General features: G+C 47.4%; 1 protein-coding gene across 2 annotated transcripts in view; it reads left to right on the top strand.

The window, feature by feature from the left end:
• The first annotated feature begins 8239 nt into the window (after positions 1-8239).
• The window catches only part of MED27 (mediator complex subunit 27), a 218208-nt gene continuing 202388 nt past the window's right edge, over positions 8240-24059 (top strand). Inside the window, exons 1-2 of one of the 2 annotated variants that reach the window (XM_043469912.1) lie at positions 8240-8480; positions 10783-10927. In XM_043469912.1, the coding sequence (XP_043325847.1) occupies positions 8278-8480; positions 10783-10927 (348 nt within the window). In that variant the 5' untranslated portion in view covers positions 8240-8277. The remainder of the gene's footprint in view (positions 8481-10782; positions 10928-24059) is intronic. The other variant, XM_043469913.1, reaches the window with a different exon arrangement.

Genomic DNA, 24059 nt, shown 5'->3' with positions numbered 1-24059 from the left:
CCAGAACACCTGTCTCTCTGTCCTCCAAAGCTTGTGCTCCTTCCACCTCTGCCCTGCCAGGGCTCCCAAGAATGGACTGGTGATGCCAGCAAGGTGGAAACTGGTCTCCTGGTTCTCCTCTGCACCCATTCCCTAAGATCTTACAGAAAAACCCAAACGAACTTTTTGGCCAACCCAAAATTATCCCCCAAACAGGGGAAGGAATTTGTAGCCAAATGGTGAATAAACATCAATTGCAAGGAATGTGTGCACTTCACACACAAAAATTGACAACTTAGGATGTTCTCTGCTGTGGTGTTTCAGGTAGAAAAACCTAGATGGCCAACAACGGGGGATTCAGTTGTTATTGTTGTTGTTTAGTCACTAAGGTGTGTCTGACTCTCTGCCACCCCATGGACTGCAGCATGCAAGGCTCCTCAATAAATTATGTTAAACCATCAAATGGGATCCTTGGCAATAATTAAGACATTTTCAAAGACTGTTTTACGATAGGGAAAGATATTCAGGCTCTATTATGAAAAATGGCGGCTCAGATGGTAAAGAATCTGCCTGCAAAGCGAGAGACATGGGTTTGATCCCTGGGTCGAGAAGATCCTCTGGAGAAGGGAATGGCAACCCACTCCAGTACTCTTGCCTGGGGACGTCCATGGACAGAGAAGCCTGTCGAGCTACAGTCCATGGGGTTGCAGAGAGTTGGACACAACTGAGAGACTAACGCTTTCACTTTCACTATGAAAAGTGGAGGCCACAAAAATAGTATGTCTCCGATTTTGTAAAATAATGTGTGTGAATAATCAGAACGTTGAGTAGTGAAATTTTGCATAGATTCATGTTCTTTTTTTTTCTTCATGTTCTTATACAGGCTTTTTCTACAGTTTCCAAGATTTCAAAGTAAGTCTACATTTGTAAATCGGAAAAATTAAGCAATACGTTAAAAAAAAAAAATGAGGCTTCATCACCAAGGTGAATGGATTGTTTCTTGGTCAGCAATCTGCTTGGTCAGCTTTCTTAATGTGGTCTTACCTGAGGCTTACCAGTAGCTGGAGGCAGGGACATGGAGCTGGAGGAGGGTGTGGGGAGGAGGAGGAGGGCTAAGGAGAGTTGCTGAGACAGAGATTCTTGTGCTTCTGTGGCTGCCCCACACCTTGGCTTCCCCTGGAAGCCCACAAGCTTGGCACCTGCCCTCTGCCCTCAGGTTCTGGGTGAGGGTTCCAGGGTTGGTAGCTTCTGATGCTGGCCATCCACGGTCCCTCTTAATTAAAACGCAGCATCCACATAACACAGTAATGGGATTAGAAGGCAGTTCCTCCCTCAGATGGGCTGCGGTCAAGACTGCACAAACAACTCGTGTTTTGTTCCACTGTGATTCAGCCTAATGTGTTGGTAAAAGGGTCCATTCCCGAGATGTTTTGTACTTAATTACGTATGAACATGGCAGAAAGCAGAGGCCCCTAACAACACGCTCGGTGGTTGATTAAGTGAGCATCTGATGGGCAATCAATAATTTACTAAAATATTTAAAACACCGCCCGGCTTCCTGTGATGGGAAGAATATGGCTTGCTTGTGGTCCTTTGTTGGTTGTTCTATAGGTGGAGGTCCTCCTGGCTTCCTAGTCTCCCTGCCTCTAGCTTGGACACTTCTGCAGCTAGAGTATGAACTTTCAGAAACACACAGATCTAATCACGTCACAGCTCCACTTTGTCCACTGAACTCTCTTACCTCTATGCCTCCCCCACCCCGACTGCACCTGGCTACCTGGGCAGGCTTGGCCCTCACTGCATTTCATGTCCCATCTGTGATTGTCTTCCCTGCTAGGCTGTGAGCGGACACCACGAGACAGGAACATGTTCTGTTTGGATCCTTATTTAATGCTTTTATTTGGTGGATGATGCTAGGTAAACAAATGCATTGGCAGCACAGGAATCCTGGTGCAGTGGTTGTGATCAGCATTAAAGGCAAATGATACTCTCCCCTTTCCCCCATCTTAAAAAAAAAAAAAACTTTAAAAAATACATTTAACTAATTTATTTCTATTTTTGGCCGTGCTGGGTCTTCATTGCTGCACATGGGCTTTCTTTATTTGTGGCAAGTGGGGGCTACTCTCGAGTTGTGGTGCTCAGGCTTCTCACTGAGGAGGCTTCTCTTGTTGTGGAGCAAAGGTTCTAGGGCACGCGGGCTTCAGCAGCTGTGGTCCATGGGCTTCGTTGTCCCAAGGCATGTGGAATCTTTCTAGGCCAGAGATCGAGCCTGTGGCCCTGCAGTGGCAGGGGGATTCTCAAACACTAGACAACCAGGGAAGTCCCTGTTTTCCTTCTCTTGAATTAATAACAAATTCCTTTAATCTTAGGACTTCCTAAGTGTGGCTCAGTAGTGAAGAATCTGCCTGCCAATACCGGAAACGCAAGAGACACAGGTTTGACCCCTGAGTTGGGAAGATCCCCTGAAAGAGGAAATGGCAACCCACTCCAGTATTCTTGTCTGGGAGATCCCAAGGACCAAGGAGCCCGGTGGGCTACAGTCCATGGGGTCACAAAGAGTTGGACACGACTGAGCACGGATGCATTGAACATTGTATCATTCTCTAATCTTACACTCCTGATGGTTAGTTCTGGGGGCCACCCCACTTCCTTATCCTCTGAATGCAAGAACTGAGGTTCAGAAGGGTTAACCCATTTGCCTGAGAGACCCCAGGGGGGCTGAGCCACCAGCTGGGTTGACTTCCTGACCTTCAGGAATCTTCCTTGTCCCTGGGATAATTTTGGTCACCACCATAACTATCGTCATCACCATTATTGTGTCAAGGTCATGAGAGGCAGGAAATAAGAGGAAAACAGGAGCGGGGATAGGTTCAGAAGAGACCAAAAGGGGATTCTTTACTGTATGTGCTTAAATTGATCATAACAAACTTGGTTCCAAGCAATTTAAAAAATGATTGATGCCGTGAGTCTTAAGCGGGTGAATAGGGAGGAACACATGTTCCACTTGTGATATTTTCAGTGATATTTATCAGGCAACACTGGGCCTGGTTTTACCACTGGCTCCCCAGCTGTTTAGCGAAATGTTGAGCACATTCAATATCTATATTTGTTGAATGACTAACTTGAATGCCTACCATGTCCCCAGAACCGTGGGCTGTCTCAACGTAATCCTCAGGGCCACCCCCGAGGTCTTAAGCATCGTGCCACGTTGATTACGGCAGGTGGCTCAGTTCCGAGGTGGCTTATCCAGGGCGAATTTGAATTTAAAGATCTCTGGTGACTTTCCGTGCACCCCTCCAATGCAGTGTTCTGTGTCCAGTGAATCCTTAATAATGATTAATTGATGAGGGTGCTTTCTCAGTCTGAATGCTTAACACATGCTCTCTGAATATGATGGGTGTTGCAGCGTATTTTAATTAAATCCTGACAACTTTAATTCTGATTGCTCATTCTAATACTCTTGAGCTGCTAGCACCAAGCTAATGACTTGCTCATTTTGGAAGATATTAGTAGCAGGGTACTGCCTTTTAGCCAAACATAACATCATAATAATTAAAATCTGATATTTCTTGAAATGAACTCCTTTAAAGTGATTTCTATTCCACAAACACACACACAGATGCAAGCATATATGTGTCGAAATGCTCAAGAATTTACAACACCTTAGGGAAGCTCTGTCCATTTCTTTCCAAAATGAAATGTTTTTTTGTTGATGTGATGATAGACTCCTTACAAGGTTCAGGGGAAATGTGCATTTCCACTGATCAATTTCTGAGTTTCCCAGAAGAGGGGAGCCGGAGAGAAATCCTGAAAACTAATGACGGTGGGAGCAGAGTGTATTTGTACTTTATTGTGCCAATCAGAGCCTAAACCACTGAATCAGAGAAAGAGACAAAGAAAAATCTAATTGTGTGGGAAAGGTGGCAGGAGGACAGCTGAGCAGGTGCGAGAGATGGTATCTGAGTACACAAAGAGATGAGATAATTTGGAGAGAGGATCCAGGAAGCAAATATAATATACTGGGTTAACTCATTGCTCTCACAGAGTGAACATCTCTTGTGCTCAAGGCATCGGAGAGCTGACAGTTACAAGTTAGCTGCCGGCCATACACCCATGCTGCTTCCCTTAGTGCATGATTCTAACCAGAGGTTCATTCTTGGGCTTTAGTGGGGACTGTGAACCCCCCGAAATTATATGCAAAACTTTGTGTTATGGGGACTTCCCTGGCAGTCTAGTGGTTAAGATGCCATGTTCCCAATGCAGGAAACAGGGCTTCCATCCCTGGTCGGGGAACTAAGACCCCACATACAACATGGTGCAGCCAAACCCCCCACTCTAAACAAAAAACTGCGTGTTTATAGATACACATGAGTGTGCTCAGAAATAGAGCAGCACAGTTCTCAACCTCTCCTCTCCTCTGGGACAAAATATATAGCAAGGATCTCATTCTCTAAGACTTCAGTTCAGTTCAGTTGCTCAGTCATGTCCGACTCTTTGCGACCCCATGGACTGCAGTATGCCAGGCTTCCCTGTGCATCACCAACTCCTGGAGCTTGCTCAAACTCATGTCCATTGAGTCGGTGATGCCATCTAACCATCTCATCCTCTGTCGTCCCCTTCTCCTGCCTTCAATCTTTCCCAGCATCAGGGTCTTTTCCAACGTGTCAGTTCTTCACATCAGGTGGCCAAAGTATTGGAGTTTCAGCTTCAGCATCAGTCCTTCCAATGAATATTCAGGATTGATTTCCTTTAGGATGGACTGTTTTGATCTCCTTGCTGTCCAAGGGACTCTCAAAAATCTTCTCCAACACCACAGTTCAAAAGCATCAGTTCTTCGATGCTCAGCTTTCTTTACAATCCAACTCTCATATCCATACATGAGTACTGGAAAAACCATAGCTTTGACTAGATGGATTTTTGTCAGCAAAGTAATGTCTCTGCTTTTTAATATGCTGTCTAGGCTGGTCATAGCTTTTCTTCCATGGAGCAAGCGTCTTTTAATTTCACGGCTGCAGTCACTATCTGCAGTGATTTTGGAGCCTCCCAAAATAAAATCTGTCACTGTTTCCATTGCTTTCCCATCTATTTGCCATGAAGTGATGCCATGATCTTAGTTTTCTGAATGTTGAGTTTTAAGCCAACTTTTTCACTCTCCTCTTTCACTTTCATCAAGAGGCTCTTTAGTTCTTCTTCGATTTCTGCCATAAGGGTGGTGTCTTATGCATATCTGAAGTTTTTGATATTTCCCCCAGAAACCTTGATTCCACCTTGTGCTTCATCCAGGCCAGCATTTCTCATGATGTGCTCTGCATATAAGTTAAATAAGCAGAGTAACAATACACAGCCTTGACATACTCCTTTTCCTGTTTGGAACCAGTCTGTTGTTCCATGTCTGGTTCTAACTGTTGCTTCTTGACCTACATGCAGATTTCTCAGGTGGCAGGTAAGGTGGTCTGGTATTCCCATCTCTTCAAGAATTTTCCACAGTTTGGTGTGATCCACAAAGTCAAAGGCTTTGATGTAGTCAATAAAGCAGAAGTAGATGTTTTTTTCTGGAACGCTCTTGCTTTTTCTATGATCCAATGGATGTTGACAATTTGATCTCTGGTTCCTCTGCCTTTTCTAAATCCAGCTTGAACATCTGAAAGTTCACGGTTCACATACTGTTGAAGCCTGGCTTGGAGAATTTTGAGCATTACTTTGCTAGAATGTGAGATGAGTGCAGTTGTGCGGTAGCTTGAGTATCCTTTGGCATTGCCTTTCTTTGGCATTGTGTCAAAACATGATATGGAGTTTGCCTTCTCTACTCTTCCCCTGGAAGGGATGAATAAACTGAAGCCATAACCAAAACCAGCCAACAGACACAGATATTTTTCTTCACTTTTGTAGAGTTAAACAGTATCTTCTGCAAAAATCTTAAAAAACAAAAACACCTCCCCAAAGATTTTAAAAAAGACCATTTAAAATAGCAAACTATAGGACACAGTTCATTGACAAGTTCTTGGCAACAGGGTGATGTCATTGGGGACAATTTGAATAGAACCCTTGCTGATCCTTGCTTGATTCTATGCAAAGACTCCTCAAGTGCGGGATGGAAGCGTAGGTCACAGTCTCATCAGAAACTTTCTCAGCACATCCTCCTCACAGTTAAGCTCTTCTGAGTGTTTATTGTAAGCTGAGCAATATTTCAAAAGCTTTGCCTGCAAGGTGTTATAAACCCCACAGCTATTTTATAAAGACAGGTATTATTACTAGGGGCCTCCCAGGCGGCACGAGTGGTAAAGAACCCACCTACCAAAGCAGGAGACACAAGAGACGCAGGTTTGATCCCTGGGTCAGGAAGATCCCCCGGAGGAGGGCATGGCAACCCATACCAGTATTCTTGCCTGGAGAATCCCATGGACAGAGGAGCCTGGTGGGCTGCAGTCCATGGGGCTGCAAAGAGTCAGACATGACTGAAGCAACTTGGCATGCATGCATGCATGATTACTAGACCTAATTTACAGATGAGAAAACTGAGGCTCAGTGAGACTCAATGAATTTTTTGCAATTCCACACCTAGACGTTTCCTGCTATCTCTACCCCTTTGCCTTAGGAAACACTATAAATGGCCACACTAGAAAAGTAAGGTAGAAAATGAAACTCTATAAACCCAAGACAATAAAACACCTTTCTTTCTTATGGGGCTGTTAATGTCTCTGAGTTTGTCAGGCATCCTGAGCAGATTCAGGGTTTGCATTTTTTGGCAGGAACATCACAGAAGTCATGTTGTGATCTGTGCCTCACATCAGGGGGTGGGTTGTCCTATACTGGTGATTTGACCTTGATCTCCTGTTAGCGTGGTGTCAGCCAGGTTTCTTCACTGTGAAGCTATTATTCCCTACCCACTCCCTCACTGACATTATTGAATTAAAAAACCTTATGATAAATTATATATAACCTAAAATGACCACTTTAACCATTTGACGTGTCCAGTTCTGTAGCATTAAGTCCATTCTCACTGCTCTGCAACTGTCACCACCATGCTCAGAACCTTTCCATCTTCCCAAACTGAAATTATGTCCTCTGAACAATGATTCCCCCTTCCCCCTTCCACAGCTCCTGACAACCACTATCCTACTCTCTCTTTCTATGAATTTGACTCTTCTAGGTACTTCACATAAGTGGAATTAGACAGTATTTATCATTTTGTGTCTGACTCATTTCACTCAGTATAACATCTTTAAGCTTCATCCATGTAATGCGTCTGGGCATGCTCAGTGGCTTCAGTCATGTCCCATTCTTCGTGACCCTGTGAACTGCAGTCCACCAGGATCCTCTGTCCCTGAAAGTCTCCAGGGAAGAATACTGGATTGGGTTGCCATGCCCTCCTCCAGGGGATCTTCCCAACCCAGGGACCAAGCCGGAGTCTCCTGTGTCTCCTGCATTGCAGGTGAATTCTTTCCCGCTGAGCCAGTGGGGATGCTCTCACCCACATTGTAGTATGTGTCAGAACATCCTTCCTTTTTAAGACTGAGTAAATGTTCCCTTGAGTGTATGTGCCACATGTTAATGAACTCACCCCAGGATGGACACTTGGGTTGCTTCCACCTTTTGGCTCTTGTGGATAATGCTGCTACAAACTTGGGCGTACAAATAACGAATACCTTTTCCAGACCTTACTTTTCCTTCTTTTTATTATATAGCCAGAACGGAAACTGCTGGATTATTACTTTTTCCTTCTTAATTAGCAAGTTTCTTGAGGGGTGCAACGTTGAGACTGTGTAACTATGCTGCTATTCCTCACCCTTTCACCCCCTAGCACCTTCAGTTCCTATCTGAATCAATAATTAATCTAACAGTTGCCAAGTAGTAATTTTCTATCCATCATTCATTCTGCATTTATTAGCTGGCATTCTACTGTAGGGAAGAAATTTCCCTTCTCCCCCATTGATTTACGAATATGGAAGGATTTTATTCAATCCTTTACACCACGGACCCTTTATTGCTCTGAGCAATTCATTTCCATATGACTCCCAAGAGTGCAAGTTTGGGGAAGTGAGGGAACTTTCTGTATTTCCTTGTTACCATGAAGAAAGCCAAGAGCGCAGCCCGACTTCTCTAAATTCAGGTGATCGCTTTCCTGCCCACGCGTTCCTTTAAAGTGGAAATCCTCTCTCCCAGGGTGGTCTCACAAACCTCCCGGACGGCCCAGTCCCGCGAGAACTACATTTCCCAGCGCCCTTCTAGCGCCTGCGTCATCAGAGGGCGCGTCTTTTTGCTCGCCGGTTTTGAAGAGCCGGCTGTGGCGGCGGCAACATGGCGGACGTGCTAAGTGTTGGTGTCAACCTGGAGGCCTTTGCCCAGGCCATTAGTGCCATTCAGGCCCTCCGCTCTAGCGTGAGCAGGGTGTTCGACTGCCTGAAGGATGGCATGCGGAACAAAGAGACGCTGGAGGGCCGGGAGAAGGCCTTCATTGCGCACTTCCAGGACAACTTGCATTCGGTCAACCGGGACCTCAAGTAGGTACCGGCTGAAGGGGCGGGGGTTCGGGGACCTCCTACCCTGTCCCACCCCCGCGGGAGTCTCCTTAGTCGCGGGCTGCTCTTTCTTTTCGTTGCTCCCTCTCTTTCCTCTCCAAGCCTCTCCCTGCCCCTCAGGGCCTCCTCATCTTCCATCCCCGCTTTGTCTTCTCCCTTCTCTTGGCGTCCTGCTCTTGGCTGACTCCCGCCGCCCAGTACCTCCTCTGTGGTCCTTCCATTCCTTACGAGGGGACGTGCTCTTCCCATGAACTTCCACTCGTCTTCTCGGCTCGTCAGGGTTCCCACCTGTGGGCCCTCTGGGCTCCACCACGTCTGATCAAATAGTGCCAAAAAGGACCTGCTCAGCGGTGCCCCAGAGTCAAGTGTATTCCACCTAATTGGCCACAGGTTTTCCTCCCTGAACCTGGAATTCATCAGTTCCAGTCCATACCCCACCCCAAGACATGATGAAACAGGCTTCTTTCTCTTTTCTTCTACCCCACCCCTTAACCACCTGACCACTATTTTCACTCCCACTCTCACTGCTTCTCTTAAGTTCCTGCCTCTAAAGAGACCTCATCACAGGCTTAACCAGCTTAATTTCTGCTTAAACGCCTCATCCCCACACCCCCACCCTGGGCCTCCCAACAAAAGCTAATTTGTGGTCCTTAAGGGTTAAGGATTGTATATTTCTTTCTCTTTCTTAACAGGTTAACTTCTTCTACTTTATCAGTGAAATGAAGTGAGAGAATGCTTGTAAAATGCCTGGTACATAAAAGGCAGTTTTTAATAGGTTCTGGTCATGTGCCCTCCCATCCTTATGAGAGTCAGACCTTCTCAGGGAGGTTAGAATTGCAGGATTTTTGTCTTTTACTTCTCAAAACTGACCTTAGCAGGCGAATCATTGGGTGAGTTACTCATCCTGTAATTTCTGGAGTGGCTGGATTTTTTTTTTTTCAGTCTCCTCAACTTGGTCTCGTTAGTAACCAGATGGAAGGAGGAGGTAGAATGGAAGAGGAGGTGGTGACCAAATGATGGGAGCCTCTTTTTATTTATTTATTTTTTCCTCTAAGTAGTTGCCATTCTTCTGGGGGAGAGCCAGGAGGGCACAGCCCCTCCTCAGTCCCACACTTACTTTCTGTTCTCTGGCGAAGTTCCAGTTAATACTTGCCCTGCCTGAGTCTGGATGCTAGTGGTTCTTCCCTTTCTTTCTTCTCCTCTTTGGTGGGCTTTCCTTGGTAAGGTGCAGGGTGTTGATACCCGTCAGCATTGTAGAAAGTTTAATAAGAGTGTTGATCTCACCCCGTTGTCTTCATAAATCTGTAGACAGCAGTGCGAAGAGAAAAGTGGCTGAAGAGTCCAAGACGAACATGGCAGGAGAAGCTGTTCCTAAGGTCTTATGTTGACCCTCTGGGACTGGCCCCTCAGAACGTGCTCCTGAATGTGCTTTTGCTGTTGGCTCTCTTTCCCAAGCTGCTCTAGGGTTTTTTTTTCTCCTGCTACAGTGAAGCGTGTTTGTTTGACACAGCCCCCTCTGTGGTGTCTTCCCATTTGTTTATTTTATCTCTTTATTGTTAAGTTTTACCATCTGTGAAGCACCATGTACAAATCTCTCTCTCTGTGAATGGTAAATAATCATCATTTATTCAGGTACTTGTTGTACTGCCAAATAGAATGATCTGTGTGTGGATCTGAAAACTCTTAGTGAGAAGCAGTGTTATACCTCATTTCGAAATTCCAGAAGGCCCTCCCCTTCCCCGGCCTTGCAAAGAATGATTTGAGTTGTTCAATCCTGATTTTAGGAGTCCTGTTGATTTCATTGCTCTTAACCTTTGTTCTCCTCTGGAATGGTGCTAGAGAGCTCAGTTGTAAAATTGGATAAGCACCCAGCTAGGGGTTCTCTCAAGTGGCTCTAGTCATCTTCTTCTTTTTAATACTTATTTATTTACTTGGGATCTTCGTTCCATCACGTGGGACCTTTCATTGCAGCGCTCGGACCTTCCATTTGGTGCTCGGGCTCAGTTGTTGTGAGTGGGTTTAATTGCTCCTCAGCATGTGGGATCTTAGTTCCCTGACCAGGGATTGAACCCGTGTCCCCCGCATTGCAAGACAGATTGTTGAGCGCTGGACCACTAGGGAAGCTCCTGGCCCTTGTTTTCTTAACCTTTCAGAAAGTATTTCTTCTTAAGGGACTTAAATTTATGATGAGCAGTTTGAAGAACAGTCTCGGACCACTGTAGTAGGCTAAGAACTGGAGTTTCAGTGGACTCAGGCTTACTTGCTGCATCTGTTTACTTTTCAGTGAGCTGGAACGTCTGAGCAACCTGGTGGGCAAGCCTTCTGAGAACCATCCTCTCCATAACAGCGGGCTGTTAAGTCTGGATCCCGTGCAGGACAAAACCCCTCTGTACAGTCAGCTCCTCCAGGCATACAAATGGTCAAACAAGGTAAGGGGGATATGTCAGAAATGAAGCTAATACAGGAAAAAGCAGATTTCTTACATTTCGTAAAGGCAGAAAGTGAGGGTAAGTTTTTCTTTCCTTTTTTTGTTCTTGATTTGGCATGGGGTTACAGAGTTGGAAGTTTTAGACTGTCCCTGGGAGAGATTATATAGTCCTTTGAAGTCTCAGAAATTAATCATGATGCTCAGGTAATTACATTTTTAAAAAAGTCCAAACTCAGGTGTGTTTAACCGGGAAACTGGGTTAGAGAGCAGTTTTTATGAACCCCATGAAATCACATGCAAAGTGTTATGCTGTGCGTGTGTGTTTCTCTGGGAGGGACTTCCTAGCTTTCATCAGATTGTCAGAGGGGTTCCTGGCTCCCAGGGGGTGAAGGACTGGTGGTCTGTGAGTGCAGCTGCTCACTCTGTTTTTGTTGCTCGGCCTGCCTTCCCCATTGCTGATGGAACATGTCTAGAGGACTGTTTGATAAATCACTCTTACTGTCCTTTTTTTCCATATATTTTTTAAAATTGAAGTATAGTTGATTTATGGTATCATATTAATTTCAGATGCATACATATCTATCTATGTATATATTCTTCAGATTTTCTCACTCATAGGTTATTACAAACTATTGAAAATAGTTCTCTGTTCTATAGAGTAAGTCCTTGCTGATTATCTATTTTATATATAGTAGTGCATGCTCATTGGAGAAGGCAATGGCGACCCACTCCAGTACTCTTGCCTGGAAAATCCCATGGATGGAGGAGCCTGGTAGGCTGCAGTCCATGGGGTCTCGAAGAGTCAGTCATGACTGAGCGACTTCACTTTCACTTTTCACTTTCATGCATTGGAGAAGGAAATGGCGACCCACTCCACTGTTCTTGCCTGGAGACTCCCAGGACAGGGGAGCCTGGTGGGCTGCCGTCTGTGGGGTCGCAGAGAGTCGGACACTAGTGAGCAGCAGCAGCAGCGCATGCTCAGTTGCCCAGTCATGTCTGACTCTTGGCAACCCCGTGAACTGTAGCCCGCCAGGCTCCTCTGTCCATGGAATCCTCCAGGCAAGAATACCAGAGTCGGTTGCCATTTCCTACTCCATACATACAGTAGTGTGTATATGTTAATCCCAACCTCCTAATGCTCTCTTCTCTAACTACTCTGCACCCGTCTGCAGGCGATTGCTCTAAACGCTCTCTGTTGTTCAGTTGCTCAGTCTTGTCTGACGCTTGCGACCCCACGGAAGGGCACACTCTCCATAGAATTTGCTCTTCGCGGTAGCCCCATGGCGGAGACCCTGGGACAGCTGTGAACAGAAAACTAAGTTGGAGTGTAAAAATAACAGGAACAATTAGGCCCATAAGCTGGCAGCAGTTAGTTTGTTTACTCGCAGGTTCCTCTTGTTTGGGTGCTGTGGGTTGCTGTGTTGTGCTTTGTTTGCTTTTCCGCTGCTGATGGAAAGCTAGAGTATATGTTTGGAACGATTTTGGAAGCTTTCCTCACTAGGCTGCTGCTCCCTGGAGAGAATTGTTCTTAGCGTTGCTGATTGTGATCCGCCCTTCCCCCTCCAGTTACCCATCGTCCTCCTCTTTTCACTCTCGGGTCTCAGGTGACAGATGAACCGTGGCAGTGTTTCTGGTGTGCAGAATTATTCCTTTGAATTTGTCTGTGGGAGTATTTGACATTCTTTGGTTTGCAGTGGGACCCAGGCAGCTGCATCCGAGACGCAGGGAGAAGCGATTTATCGTGGGACACTAGGGCAGGAGCGTGAACCCGGGAGGCGTGCATTTAGCCTGTAAGGGCTGTCCTCCAGCCTTGGGCTGCTGTGGACAGAAACCCACTTCAGTCCTGAGCGTCAGGTGCCCAGGTGGTGTGGGGACCGGTCATTCTCCTGCCCTCTGCATGCCCGCTTCCCAGTGTTGGCCTGGTGTCTCCGAGTGGTGGAAAAGACAGTCTGGCAGCTGTAGGTTTGTGTGGTCCTTCTACCAGGCAATCTCCAGGTGTCCACGCCAGATGCTGAAAACGGATGCCGGCCCTGTTTAGTAGGGGCCCCTGTCTACCCAGACAGCTTGTTGAGCTCAGCGGGTGGGATTCTCTGATTGCCCAGTGCAGATCAGCTGAAACGCAGGGATTGGGGCTGCGTGGATAGAGGCAGGAGCGGGTGCAGGACAGACACAGAGTCAGGGCTGTCTGGGGCATTGCCAGGGCCAGACACCAGGCCGTTGAGGCCCCACACAGACAACGCTGCCCGCTCAGGCTGTCCTGTGTGAGCTTCCTTGTTTCCCCAGGGGCTCGCGTGGGCATCTCTGCATGAGTTCACTTGGTGACTGGGTGGGATCTGATGTGTAGGTGACTTATTTCTGGTTGGACGCCTGGTCATGCCTTTTGGATGTGGAAGCTGTGTTGATGTATCATGTGGGTAATGTTCTCAGAATAGGCTCAAGTGGTGGAGACTTCTCAGTGGTGGGAAGATTTAGGCTGATCTCGAAGCTGCGAGTGCCCAAGATGCCAGTGGAAATGGCTGGTTTTAAATCAAAGTGATGACACTTACCGTTTGAGTGAAGGTAGTTTTGTTTGCCCAGTTTAATAGAATATTAAGCTAGAAGTCCCTGTTTCTCCCCTCTCAGATGCAAAGGAGGATGTGTTAGGGGAAAGAAGCAGTATGTATGTGGAAATCCTTGTCCTGGAGAAGCTGCAGGTTAAAACTAGATGTAGAAATGTGTCAGAGTGTAAGCCCCGCCCAAGTAGCGTGAGTGGTATCTGGGTTTCAGTCACGTCCTGGCCTGGTGTATGTTGTGAAGTCACTGTTCTTTCACTAGCTCTCTATGCCCAGCAGGGAGGGCATTTTGGACCCCTGTGCCATTTCTCGGCAAAATAAGGAAAATTAGTCAGAGATGTTCAGCTTATCCCCTTGTTTTATTGCCAAGCAGGTCAAGGCCCCATGAACCACCCTGCCCATGGCCTCGTAGCTGGACTAGAATTTGCCTCTCCTGACTTAGCCCGGTGTTCTTTACTCTAAAACTTGATGCTGTAATCCCGTTTGGCTTAAGGTTTTGACTGTACTAAACATTTTCTCCTCCCTTTAATCTTCTTGTCAGGAGCAATTCATGTGTTATATTTTATTCATGAATCTGTATCATGTTTTACTCATTTTTAGTGGTTTACTGAAGGGTGGAGATAGCAAATACATGGCCCCTGGTCCTCAGACTGTCGCTCTTGTCCAGGGCAGACATCGCTAATCACCGTCTGCATTCTTTCCTGCTGAGGCTCCCTCTGGACTCTCAGCTCTGTCGTGGGGCGCAGTGGCCCCTGCCAGTTATCCAAAGTGGGCTGCAGAGAAGACATATTTTTTATTTCTGTTACGGTACATAATGTGCTGTTTGGCTATTGCTTATTTATACTGCCCTTACTCTAGAAGGATTTGAAATCTGTTATAAGAAAGCTGTACTTTGACCTTGAAAGAAAAGAGGAAAACGAGGGTAAGGAAGCCTAGGTACATGTCTTTAATAAACTCAAGAAGTAGCCCCAAGAAATAAACCAGTATTCTAATTTCCAAGTGGGATAATGGAAGCAGGAAGCAATGATAGGTGTTTGTCTTGCCTCTCCTACACATGAAAAGAGCTTTTTAATTGCAGATGCTTCCATCATTTTACTCTCCAAGAGTTTAAACCAGTAGGTGCATTAATATGTTAAGTGGATTTTGGGGTAACTTGCCAATGTCAGCTTTCCACACTGTTGGCTAAGAATCAAGAAAGTTTGGGAAAGGCTTTGATACCACCCATTATGTGATGAACTTTCTGTTTTATGTGCTGTTGGCTGAAGAGAAGTCTTATTCACGCTTACTGACTAATTATTTTCTTAGGGGATTTTGTAATTTTTGTAAAGTCAGTCGGAATATTAATTACATGGTAGTTGGCATAATTGTTAGGATAACACATTTAAAAATTAATCTAATCTAATGAAATGATGTCAAATTGCTGTGAGCAGCACTTTCCCCGTGCTGAATTGGGGAAGGAATGTAGCTTTCAACTCTGATGCACCTATAGATAATTGTTCTGTAGAGGGATGACAAGCTCTCTTGACGAGGGCAAAAAATAATTGGCGTCAGCGCTGTCCTTGTAAGATAGCGGATGTGGACTTCCCATCACTGATTGCGCCCAGATATGCCGAGCGTTAGACTGAACTGACTCCTCTAAGACCCCTTTCCGAAGGTTCCCAGCGTCTCCTCACCAGGCCTTGATTTCCAGCTTTGACTGTGTTCATTTCTTGAAGACCTCAGTGCCTCCCTGGTAACGTTTGAAGCAGCAAAGACTCCAGAAGTGTCTCCTAGGGTTAGGAAGTAGGCCCTGGGGAAGGGGCTGCCGCCGCCTTTTTTTTGTTTGTTTTTGCATGCTTAATTTTTCACTTTTATTAGAGAAAGAGTGACTTTCTATTCCAGGAATATTCGGTGGGAAAGTCTACAGCCATTTCTCCCATTCTACCCTCCCGAGCTGTTCTCACCAGAATCTGGTTTTTCAGCAGCTTGAAGTTGCTGTAACATTGATGTCCTGCAGATCCAGCCTCGACGGTGCTCTTGACGTTTGGGCATCGGGGCTAACGGTGCTGGGATTGGTCCAAACTGCAGCACGGAGCCTTTTTCCTTGAAGTGCGCTGTCCTCTCTTAAGTCCCGGGGGAGAGAGACCGCGTCCGTCTGGCTCCCTGGGGGAAGCCCCGCCCCAGAGCCGAGCAGGGCACTCCGTGCACACTCATTTATGATTCACTGAATGAATGAAAGAATAAATAGAGCTTTTTCTGTTGAATTTTTAATTTACAACCCCTTTTGTGGTTTGTGCGCTTGTATTTTTGATGAAGTGTGATCAGGGCATTTCCATTTGGGGCCATTACTGGGAAATCTAGTTGTGCTACTTGTAGACGAGAGAAAATTCTGAGGTCCTGTGGTGGAGGCTAGGGCCAGGCTTCAGAAGGGTAATTTGACAGGAAAGGTGAGGTCAGTTGGTGAATAGACGGTAAGCTTTTTGAGGGCCACGGCTGGCGTTTCATCTGTGTCGCCTGTCACCCAGGGTGCCTTCCTGAGAGAGCTGACTTGACAGCCAGCACTCAGAAGGGGCTGGGCTTGGGTGAAGCCTTCTGGAGTCGATGGAGTCAGGCTCATTTCAGCGACAGCACCCCATGTCCGGTGTTTGGCAGCTGCCGTGGTAGCAAAAACTATCTGGGATAAGTCAGCACCATCAGCCTCTTAGAGTTTATCCCACTTGGTGTATTATCGATAACTAACTGTCCCGCCCGGTGCACTACCACTGACTAACTCTCCCACCTGGTGTGTTGTCGGTAAATAAATATCACACTCAGTGTATTTATTCAGTTCAGTTCAGTCGCTCAGTCGTGTCTGACTCTTTGCGACCCCATGAATCGCAGCACGCCAGGCCTCCCTGTCCAACACCAGCTCCCGGAGTTTACTCAAACTCACGTCCATCGAGTCGGTGATGCCATCCAGCCATCTCATCCTCTGTCGTCCCCTTCTCCTCCTGCCCCCAATCCCTCCCAGCATCAGGGTCTTTTCCAATGAGTCAACTCTTCGCATCAGGTGGCCAGAGTACTGGAGTTTCAGCTTCAGCACCAGTCCTTCCAATGAACACCCAGGACTGATCTCCTTCAGGATGGACTGGTTGGATCTCCTTGCAGTCCAAGGGACTCTCAAGAGTCTTCTCCAACACCACAGTTCAAAAGCATCAATTTTTTGGTGCTCAGCTTTCTTCACAGTCCAACTCTCACATCCATACATGACCACTGGAAAAACCATAGCCTTGACTAGACGGACCTTTGTTGGCAAAGTAATGTCTCTGCTTTTTAATATGCTATCTAGGTTGGTCATCACTTTCCTTCCAAGGAGTAAGCGTCTTTTAATTTCATGGCTGCAATCACCATCTGCAGTGATTTTGGAGCCCCCAAAATAAAGTCTGACACTGCTTCCACTGTTTCCCCATCTATTTGCCATGAAGTGATGGAACCAGATGCCATTTAGTTTTCTGAGTGTTGAGCTTTAAGCCAACTTTTTCACTCTTTTCTTTCACTTTCATCAAGAGGCTTTTTAGTTCCTCTTCACTTTCTGCCATAAGGGTGGTGTCATCTGCATACCTGAGGTTATTGATATTTCTCCTGGCAATCTTGATTCCAGCTTGTGCTTCTTCCAGCCAGCGTTTCTCATGATGTACTCTGCATATAAGTTAAATAAGCAGGGTGACAATATATAGCCTTGACGTACTCCTTTTCCTATTTGGAACCAGTCTGTTGTTCCATGTACAGTTCCAACTGTTGCTTCCTGACCTGCATATAGATTTCTCAAGAGGTGGGTCAGGTGGTCTGGTATTCCCATCTCTTTCAGAATTTTCCACAGTTTATTGTGATCCACACAGTCAGAGACTTTGCCATAGTCAATAAAGCAGAAATAGATGTTTTTTTGGAACTCTCTTGCTTTTTCGATGATCAGCAGATGTTGGCAGTTTGGTCTCTGGTTCCTCTGCCTTTTCTAAAACCAGCTGGAACATCTGGAAGTTCTCGTTCACATATTGCTGAAGCCTGGCTTGGAGAATTTTGAGCATTACTTTACTAGCGTGTGAGATGAGTGCAATTGTGCAGTGGTTTGAGCATTCTTTGGCATTGCCTTTCTTTGGGATTGGGATGAAAACTGACCTTTTCCAGTCCTGTGGCCACTGCTGAGTTTTCCAAATTTGCTGGCATATTGAGTGCAGCACTTTCACAGCATCATCTTTCAGGATTTGAAATAGCTCAACTGGAATTCCATCACCTCCACTAGCTTTGTTCATAGTGATGCTTTCTAAGGCCCACTTGACTTCACATTCCAGGATGTCTGGCTCTAGGTGAATGATCACACAAATTGTGATTATCTGGGTTGTGAAGATCTTTTTTGTACAGTTCTTCTGTGTATTCTTGCCACCTCTTCTTAATATCTTCTGCTTCTGTTAGGTCCATACCATTTCTGTCCTTTATCGAACCCATCTTTGCATGAAATGTTCCCTTGGTATCTCTAATTTTCTTGAAGAGATCTCTAGTCTTTCCTATTGTGTTGTTTTCCTGTATTTCTTTGCATTGATTGCTGAGGAAGGCTTTCTTATCTCTCCTTGCTATTCTTTGGAACTCTGCATTCAAATGGGAATATCTTTCCTTTTCTCCTTTGCTTTTCGCTTCTCTTCTTTTCACAGCTATTTGTATTTATTACCAATAACTAATTTACATTCCTAGTGTTTTTCTCTCCACCAGGCCCTCGACTCACTCAGGGAATATAGATTCATTCAGAACATAATGAGGAAAGAAAATCACTAAAATATCCCCCAAGCTTTAGTCATGACTTTGGATTAGGCACTGTTTCAGTTTGTTCTGATTGTTAGCAGAGCTCCCCGGTACCATTCTTACAGGTTTTCTTTCACCCCAACCTCCCCCCCCCCCGTCCCCCATGACTCCTTGTCACTCAGCACAAATTTGCCTAGAGTTTGACTAGAGTTGAGTCTTCCCTGGTTGGCCTTGAACCTGCGCCCTTGCTGCCCTCCCCACCCCAAGCCCTGTGGGGGCATCATGAGAAGAACAAAGAGTAACCAACGAAACAGAACAAAACCAGCCAAACAAAACCAGTCTCCTGGGTTCCTAGGTACTGCTGGATTCAGAAGTGAAGGCAGATACAGCCAGAAACGTCGAGACTTAACTCTGAGTTCTGGAGTTGGGCTGCCCAAGATATGATCCACCTCCACACTTATACCCTGAGCCTTGAACACGGGACAGGCTTGTTCAAAGCATCCATTTCCTCATCTGTAAAGTGGGAGCGGTGCAGCTCTTTGCGTGATAGTGTGAGAGGGAAGATGAAAGGACAGTGCATGTCGTGCCTTAGGATAACTCACGTGTGGTAAGTGTGTACGAGCGGTAGTTGCCGTTCCCGGGCACGCGGAGCCCGTGTGTGTGTGTGTGTGTGTGTGTGTGTGTTCACGCAGTGGCAGTGTTGCTCAGGGCTCAGGGCGTCGGCTCCAGAGTTGGCCCCGGTGGCTCAGCTCGCGGCTCTGCCACCTGACAGCCGAGCAGTGTCCCTCCCTGTGCCTCAGTTTTCTGTTCTCTGAAATGGGGACGACAGCTGTACCCACCACAGAGAAGTATTTTGAGACTGAATGAGGTAATATAAGCACAGCACTTCCCTGGCACAGAGTAAGTCGTCTCTGGGGGCTGGTATTATGATCTTAAAAGACAGTGACGAGGGCTGACTCTCGGGGCATGCTGGCCTGTCTTCCACTGGTTTCCGCTCTATCACCCGACCTCCCAAACGAGGCTTCAGTGTATTCATCTGAAATTCTGCAAATTAGAAGTTCATTTAAGTAATCAGAACCTTTTCCCCTTAAGGAGGCCTGGACATAGATATCAACAGCTCACACGTTAGTATCTATTTGTGGGAGGGGGCTATATTTCCTCATAAAACCTGGAGATGGGGTGAGGGTTTGGGAGCTTGGTGAGGAAGGCAGTTAGCCTCTTGGTGACCTTGTGATGAGGAGGCAGGGGTGTGGATGGGACGTGGGATTTGAGGGGCGGTAAAGGCAGCATGAAGGGCCTGCAAAGAAACCACAAGAGGAAGGAGGGCACGGCCGAGAAGCCGGTGAGCAGGGCTGTGGCCGGCCCAGGGCAGACCATCGCTGTGAGCTGAGGCGGAGTCCTCTCCCTGAGGCTGTCAAGGAGGCCTTGCTCCCAGAGCTCAGAGTTCAGGTTGGTCTGTGGTCTCTTATCTGGTGGGGAGAATGCCATAGGCTAGTCAAGGATTTCTAGTGTTATTTCTTTAGGGGAACATTCGCACATGTGGGCCTGTGTAAAAACAAGCACTTGGATTATATCCAGTTTGTGAATTGGATGCTTGTGGCTAGCAGGGCTCTGGGGTCGGACTCTGTTGGGTTTGAGGCCCCAGCTTTAGGACTTGGGGCGAGTTGGACACATCCCTCTGTCTCAGCCTGCTCATCAGTCAAAAGTGGATGATAACACGTCCCCCTTACGGGACTGCAGTGAGGACTGATGAGTGTGATACACCTGGGACCCAGGGCAGTGCCCCGGGTGTAGTGTGCGTGTGTGGTGGGAGCACCTCTTCTCACTCCCTTTGGTAGCGCAGGTAAGGCTTTGGTGAGGCAACGGTTGTCGTGGGAATATCGGACAGAGGTCTCGAGAGTCTGGGGTTTGGTTCTGCCTGTGCGTTGTCCAGCCGTGGGCCCCAGTGCTTGTGGCTTTGCTCCTTTGGGTTCTAGCTGCCTCGTTGGTAAAGTGGAGAGTGGGCTGGATGATAGCTGAGGTCATCTCTCACCTGGCAAAGAACGGTGGACTCGTTCATACGTTTCCATGGTTCTGGAAGTGAACGTGTACCCCGGGAGTGGAGGAGAGCTAGTCTCGTCCGGTCAGGTCTTAGGTGCAACCCTTGTGTGTCCTGCTGTGCCCGCCACAGAGCATCCCAGACCAGACCAGGGTAGAGCACAACCCCAGGGGCCCTTCGTGGAGGACTCCCTCCCAGGGGCCCTCTAGACAGGGTAGCCTCCTGGAACACACGAGTATAGATACTCGTGAAAATCACATGAGGCCCCCATAATTCTAAATGGGTTCCACCCCAAGGCTTTGGCCTAGCTCCACATCTCTGTGTTCCGCTTATTGGTTGCGGTTTCTGGAAACTGCCACTTTATTGTGGCCTGGAATCAGACTTGTGATTCCCTGCTCCTCCTCCTCTGAAGGAGCAGTAAGTCTGTTAAGAAGCTGCCCTGGGCAGGGGCAGAGGCTGCTGGACGTGTGTCACACGTGCCCTCCAGGACTCACTCTGCCCGGGGTGGGCGTTGGGGGGACTCATCTTGAGTCCCGCTTTGGCTGTCCTACAGTAGCCTTTTCTGGGCTGATCAGGTGTGTGTGTTTGTGTGTTTTGCCCAAAGCCTTCTGTGGGTTGTAACCAGAGCCTGCAAAGGGCACTTTCTCTTCTCTTCCAGGGATGTTAGGAGACAGGAAATGGCCCTGTATCATTTTTCCTCCAGGTAAATTGCACATTGACGGTGTGGAAGCAATCTGATGTCCCGCCTGCCCACTTTCTCAGCTGCTTCTCCTGGTGGTGGGTTGAGCGGGGGCAGGGCTGTGAGGTGCCTCGTGCTTCTCTTCTGTAATTCAGGCCTGCTCTGGGCCAGCTCATCTTTTCTGCCGCTTCACTTGCCAGCCGTGCCTGGATGATGCTGCACTCCAGGTCAGCCCTAGACTCTCTCCTGAGATGCTGACTCCTGTGTCAGAGAGCCTGTTGAATGTCTGCACTCTAAATATATGTCTTACATTTGTGTCTAAAGGGGAAAAAACAGGGTACTGACTTCCTTGCCACTGTTAACGTGAGCCCTGACCCAGCTGGACTGTCTGTGTCCTGGAAGAACCGTCCGTGGATTCTTGGTGATGTGGATTAATGACTGCATAGCAAAGGGTGCCGCACATTTGTCATTCTGTTTGTGAGTGGAGGTCTATTTTCTTTTGGCCACGCCCTGCGAATTGTGGGATCTTAGTTCCCCTACCAGGGATCCAACCTGAGTGCCTGCAGTGAAAGCTCTCAGTTCTAACTAGACCTCCAGGGAGTTTCCTGTGAATGGGTCTGTGTAAATTTCAGTACCTGGGGCCCTGATGGCCGATTTTGCCCATAGGTGAGGTCAGCCCCGTGCACTGACCAGTGCCTCCCCAGGAGCCAGACTCCTGACTGCTTGCCTGACTGTCTGTCCAGCCGTTTACATAGCCCACCACACTTATGTTTCCTGGAGAAGGCATTGATTTGAAATCCTCCCTTATCCCTGGTGTTTGTGATGAGAGAATCCCCCAAGTTTCAGGATGAAATGAGTTCTCAGCCTCTCTTTCTTAGCAGAGGACGACGAGGCACCCGCTTAAGAGGTTTGTGTAGTTATCAAGTGGAAGTGTATTTTCTTTCCTCTGAAAATCACTGCGATGATTTCTCTGTGTTATAGTTCCTCTCCACATTTCGTCCTCTTCACCTGCATAGTGAGTCTGAAGACACTTCTTTTGTGGGCTTTAGAGCAGGGCCAGTGCAGAGTAAGCCCTCGGTGGGTATGCGTTTTCTTTAGTGCTGCCCATGTCCGTCCACCTTGCCCTTCGCCCCTCAACACTTAACTTGAGCCGGTGGAGACGTGGCTGGTTAACTAGAGTACCCTCAGCTTGGTTTGGATAGCAAAAGTGCTTGCCCTAAATGCCTTTAAAGTGTTCCAAGAAGCCACAGAGGATTCTAGAGGCCGATGCTCTCTGATCTTTGTTTTTCCCAGTCTAAAACAGAGCAGTCCATGCTCATTTTAATTGCTTGGATGAGCTCAGACATTGAGATTTTAATGCGTTTTCACAGTAGTTCAGACAGCGTCACCACATTATCCTGCTGGCAGTTCATTGGAATCCTTGGCCAAAACGCTGTGCTTAGGGACCTCAGCTTAGAAAACCAGAGTGTGGTAATTTCCTCGCAAGATGTCTTGTGGGGACTGCTGCCTTTCCTGGGGAGACTTCCTCTGAATTGCGTTGTCCTTCTCAGTCACGTAGTGATGGGCACGTCTTGCTTTCGAGGAGGGTTTTCAAGAGCTTTTGGTTTGCAGAGGCTGGAGTTGCTTTATTCTGATGAGTCACGAGATGGGAACAGGCCCTCATAAGCCTCCAATTTGTTTTTGATCCTGAAGACACACTGACAATATCTGCTCCCCAGTGGGGTCTGGAGGGCACTTCCTAACTCCTGCACCTTCCTCTCCCACCAGTCAGCTAGCAGGCCAGCCTCATGGGGAGGTGGCCACTGGGAGCCAATGACGAGGCGAGAGCTGGGAACACTGCCTCTGGGTGGGTTGACGAAGACCAACCAGGCCGCATCCCTGCCTCCTGTATTTCATTCCTTCTGCACATCAGTGGCCCTGGACCCTCCCGCGTCCAGCACTGCGGGAGGTCGAACCATGGTTTCTGGTGCTTGGCGCGTGCTTAGTAAGTGTTGGTTGCTAGGCGGATGAGCGAACACCCCATCCCGTCTCTCAGAGCCCAGGACATTTGCAGAAGTCTCCTCACCGGCCCCGCTGTCTCACCACCTCCTGTCTCTCCCCGCATAGCGTCGGAGTGACCTTTAAATGTGCAAGTTTGATCTCACAAGTCTCCTGCTTAAAATATGTCGATGATTCCTTCTTCTGCTCGGGATGAAGACGGGTGCTGTGATGTAGCTGGTACAGTCCGGTTCACCGTCTGACTCCCATGGAGCCCCAGCTCAGGCCTCAACCTGCGAGCCCTCCTGCTCTGTAAGCGGCCTGTTTCAGCGGGCCCCACCCCTCTTGTTGTTTGGCTGATATTCTCTTGCTTTATTGGGAGACTCTTTTCTAGCTCCTCAGGTCAGAGTGAGGTAACCCCTCTGTACTATCCTGCAGCACCCCTTGCCCACATCATGGTGTGATCCGAGTTGGCCTGTAAGTACCGATGGCTGGAACTGGGGCCACGACACTGCCTGCCTGTTCACCAGTGTCTTTCCAGTATCCAGTAAGACCTGGCAGAAGACAGACCAACAAAATACCCTCAACTAAGTAACTTCCTTGTCTTTGAAGTCAGTATTATAATTCTAATGACACGTGTTTTTGGAGGGAGAAGGTCATGTTTTTGGAGGGAGAAGGTCGGGCTCCGGTTCCCACTTCTCTTGGTGGGTGGGAGGTGAGTCTCAGCCACTGTATTTCTTGAGCACTCAGCTGCCGAGATGTCTTTATTTGGCTTGTGCATTCCACTCACGGCCTGACTTATTGAAGGATGCATATTAACTTTTTTTTTTCCCAGCTAGTTTGGGGATACAAACAGAAGGCAAATTATCTTGATTATTTTGAGGCAGATCTGAAAAGGGCAAAGAGAGGAGACAGTGAAAAGTTGCAGAAGTGTCTTGTGTTCGTTTCAGCCCTTTATCGTTTGTAAAGTGTGAATGTGTTCGTCATCTCCTCCAATCAGAGTCTGTGTAGTCTTGTCATTAAAGACAAGAGCTCCAGGGCCTGCCTGGGTTCAAGTCCTGCTGCTTCTCTTTATTGGCTGTTTCCTTGGGCAGTTTCCTCTTGTTATCTGTAAGATGAGGTTGATGGGAGTCTC

The sequence above is a fragment of the Cervus canadensis genome, chromosome 5, assembly GCF_019320065.1.
Source record: "Cervus canadensis isolate Bull #8, Minnesota chromosome 5, ASM1932006v1, whole genome shotgun sequence".
In the NCBI taxonomy this organism is placed as follows: domain Eukaryota; kingdom Metazoa; phylum Chordata; class Mammalia; order Artiodactyla; family Cervidae; genus Cervus; species Cervus canadensis.
The sequence above is the reverse complement of the archived record's forward strand: the minus strand, read 5'-3'. Positions and strand labels throughout refer to the sequence as shown.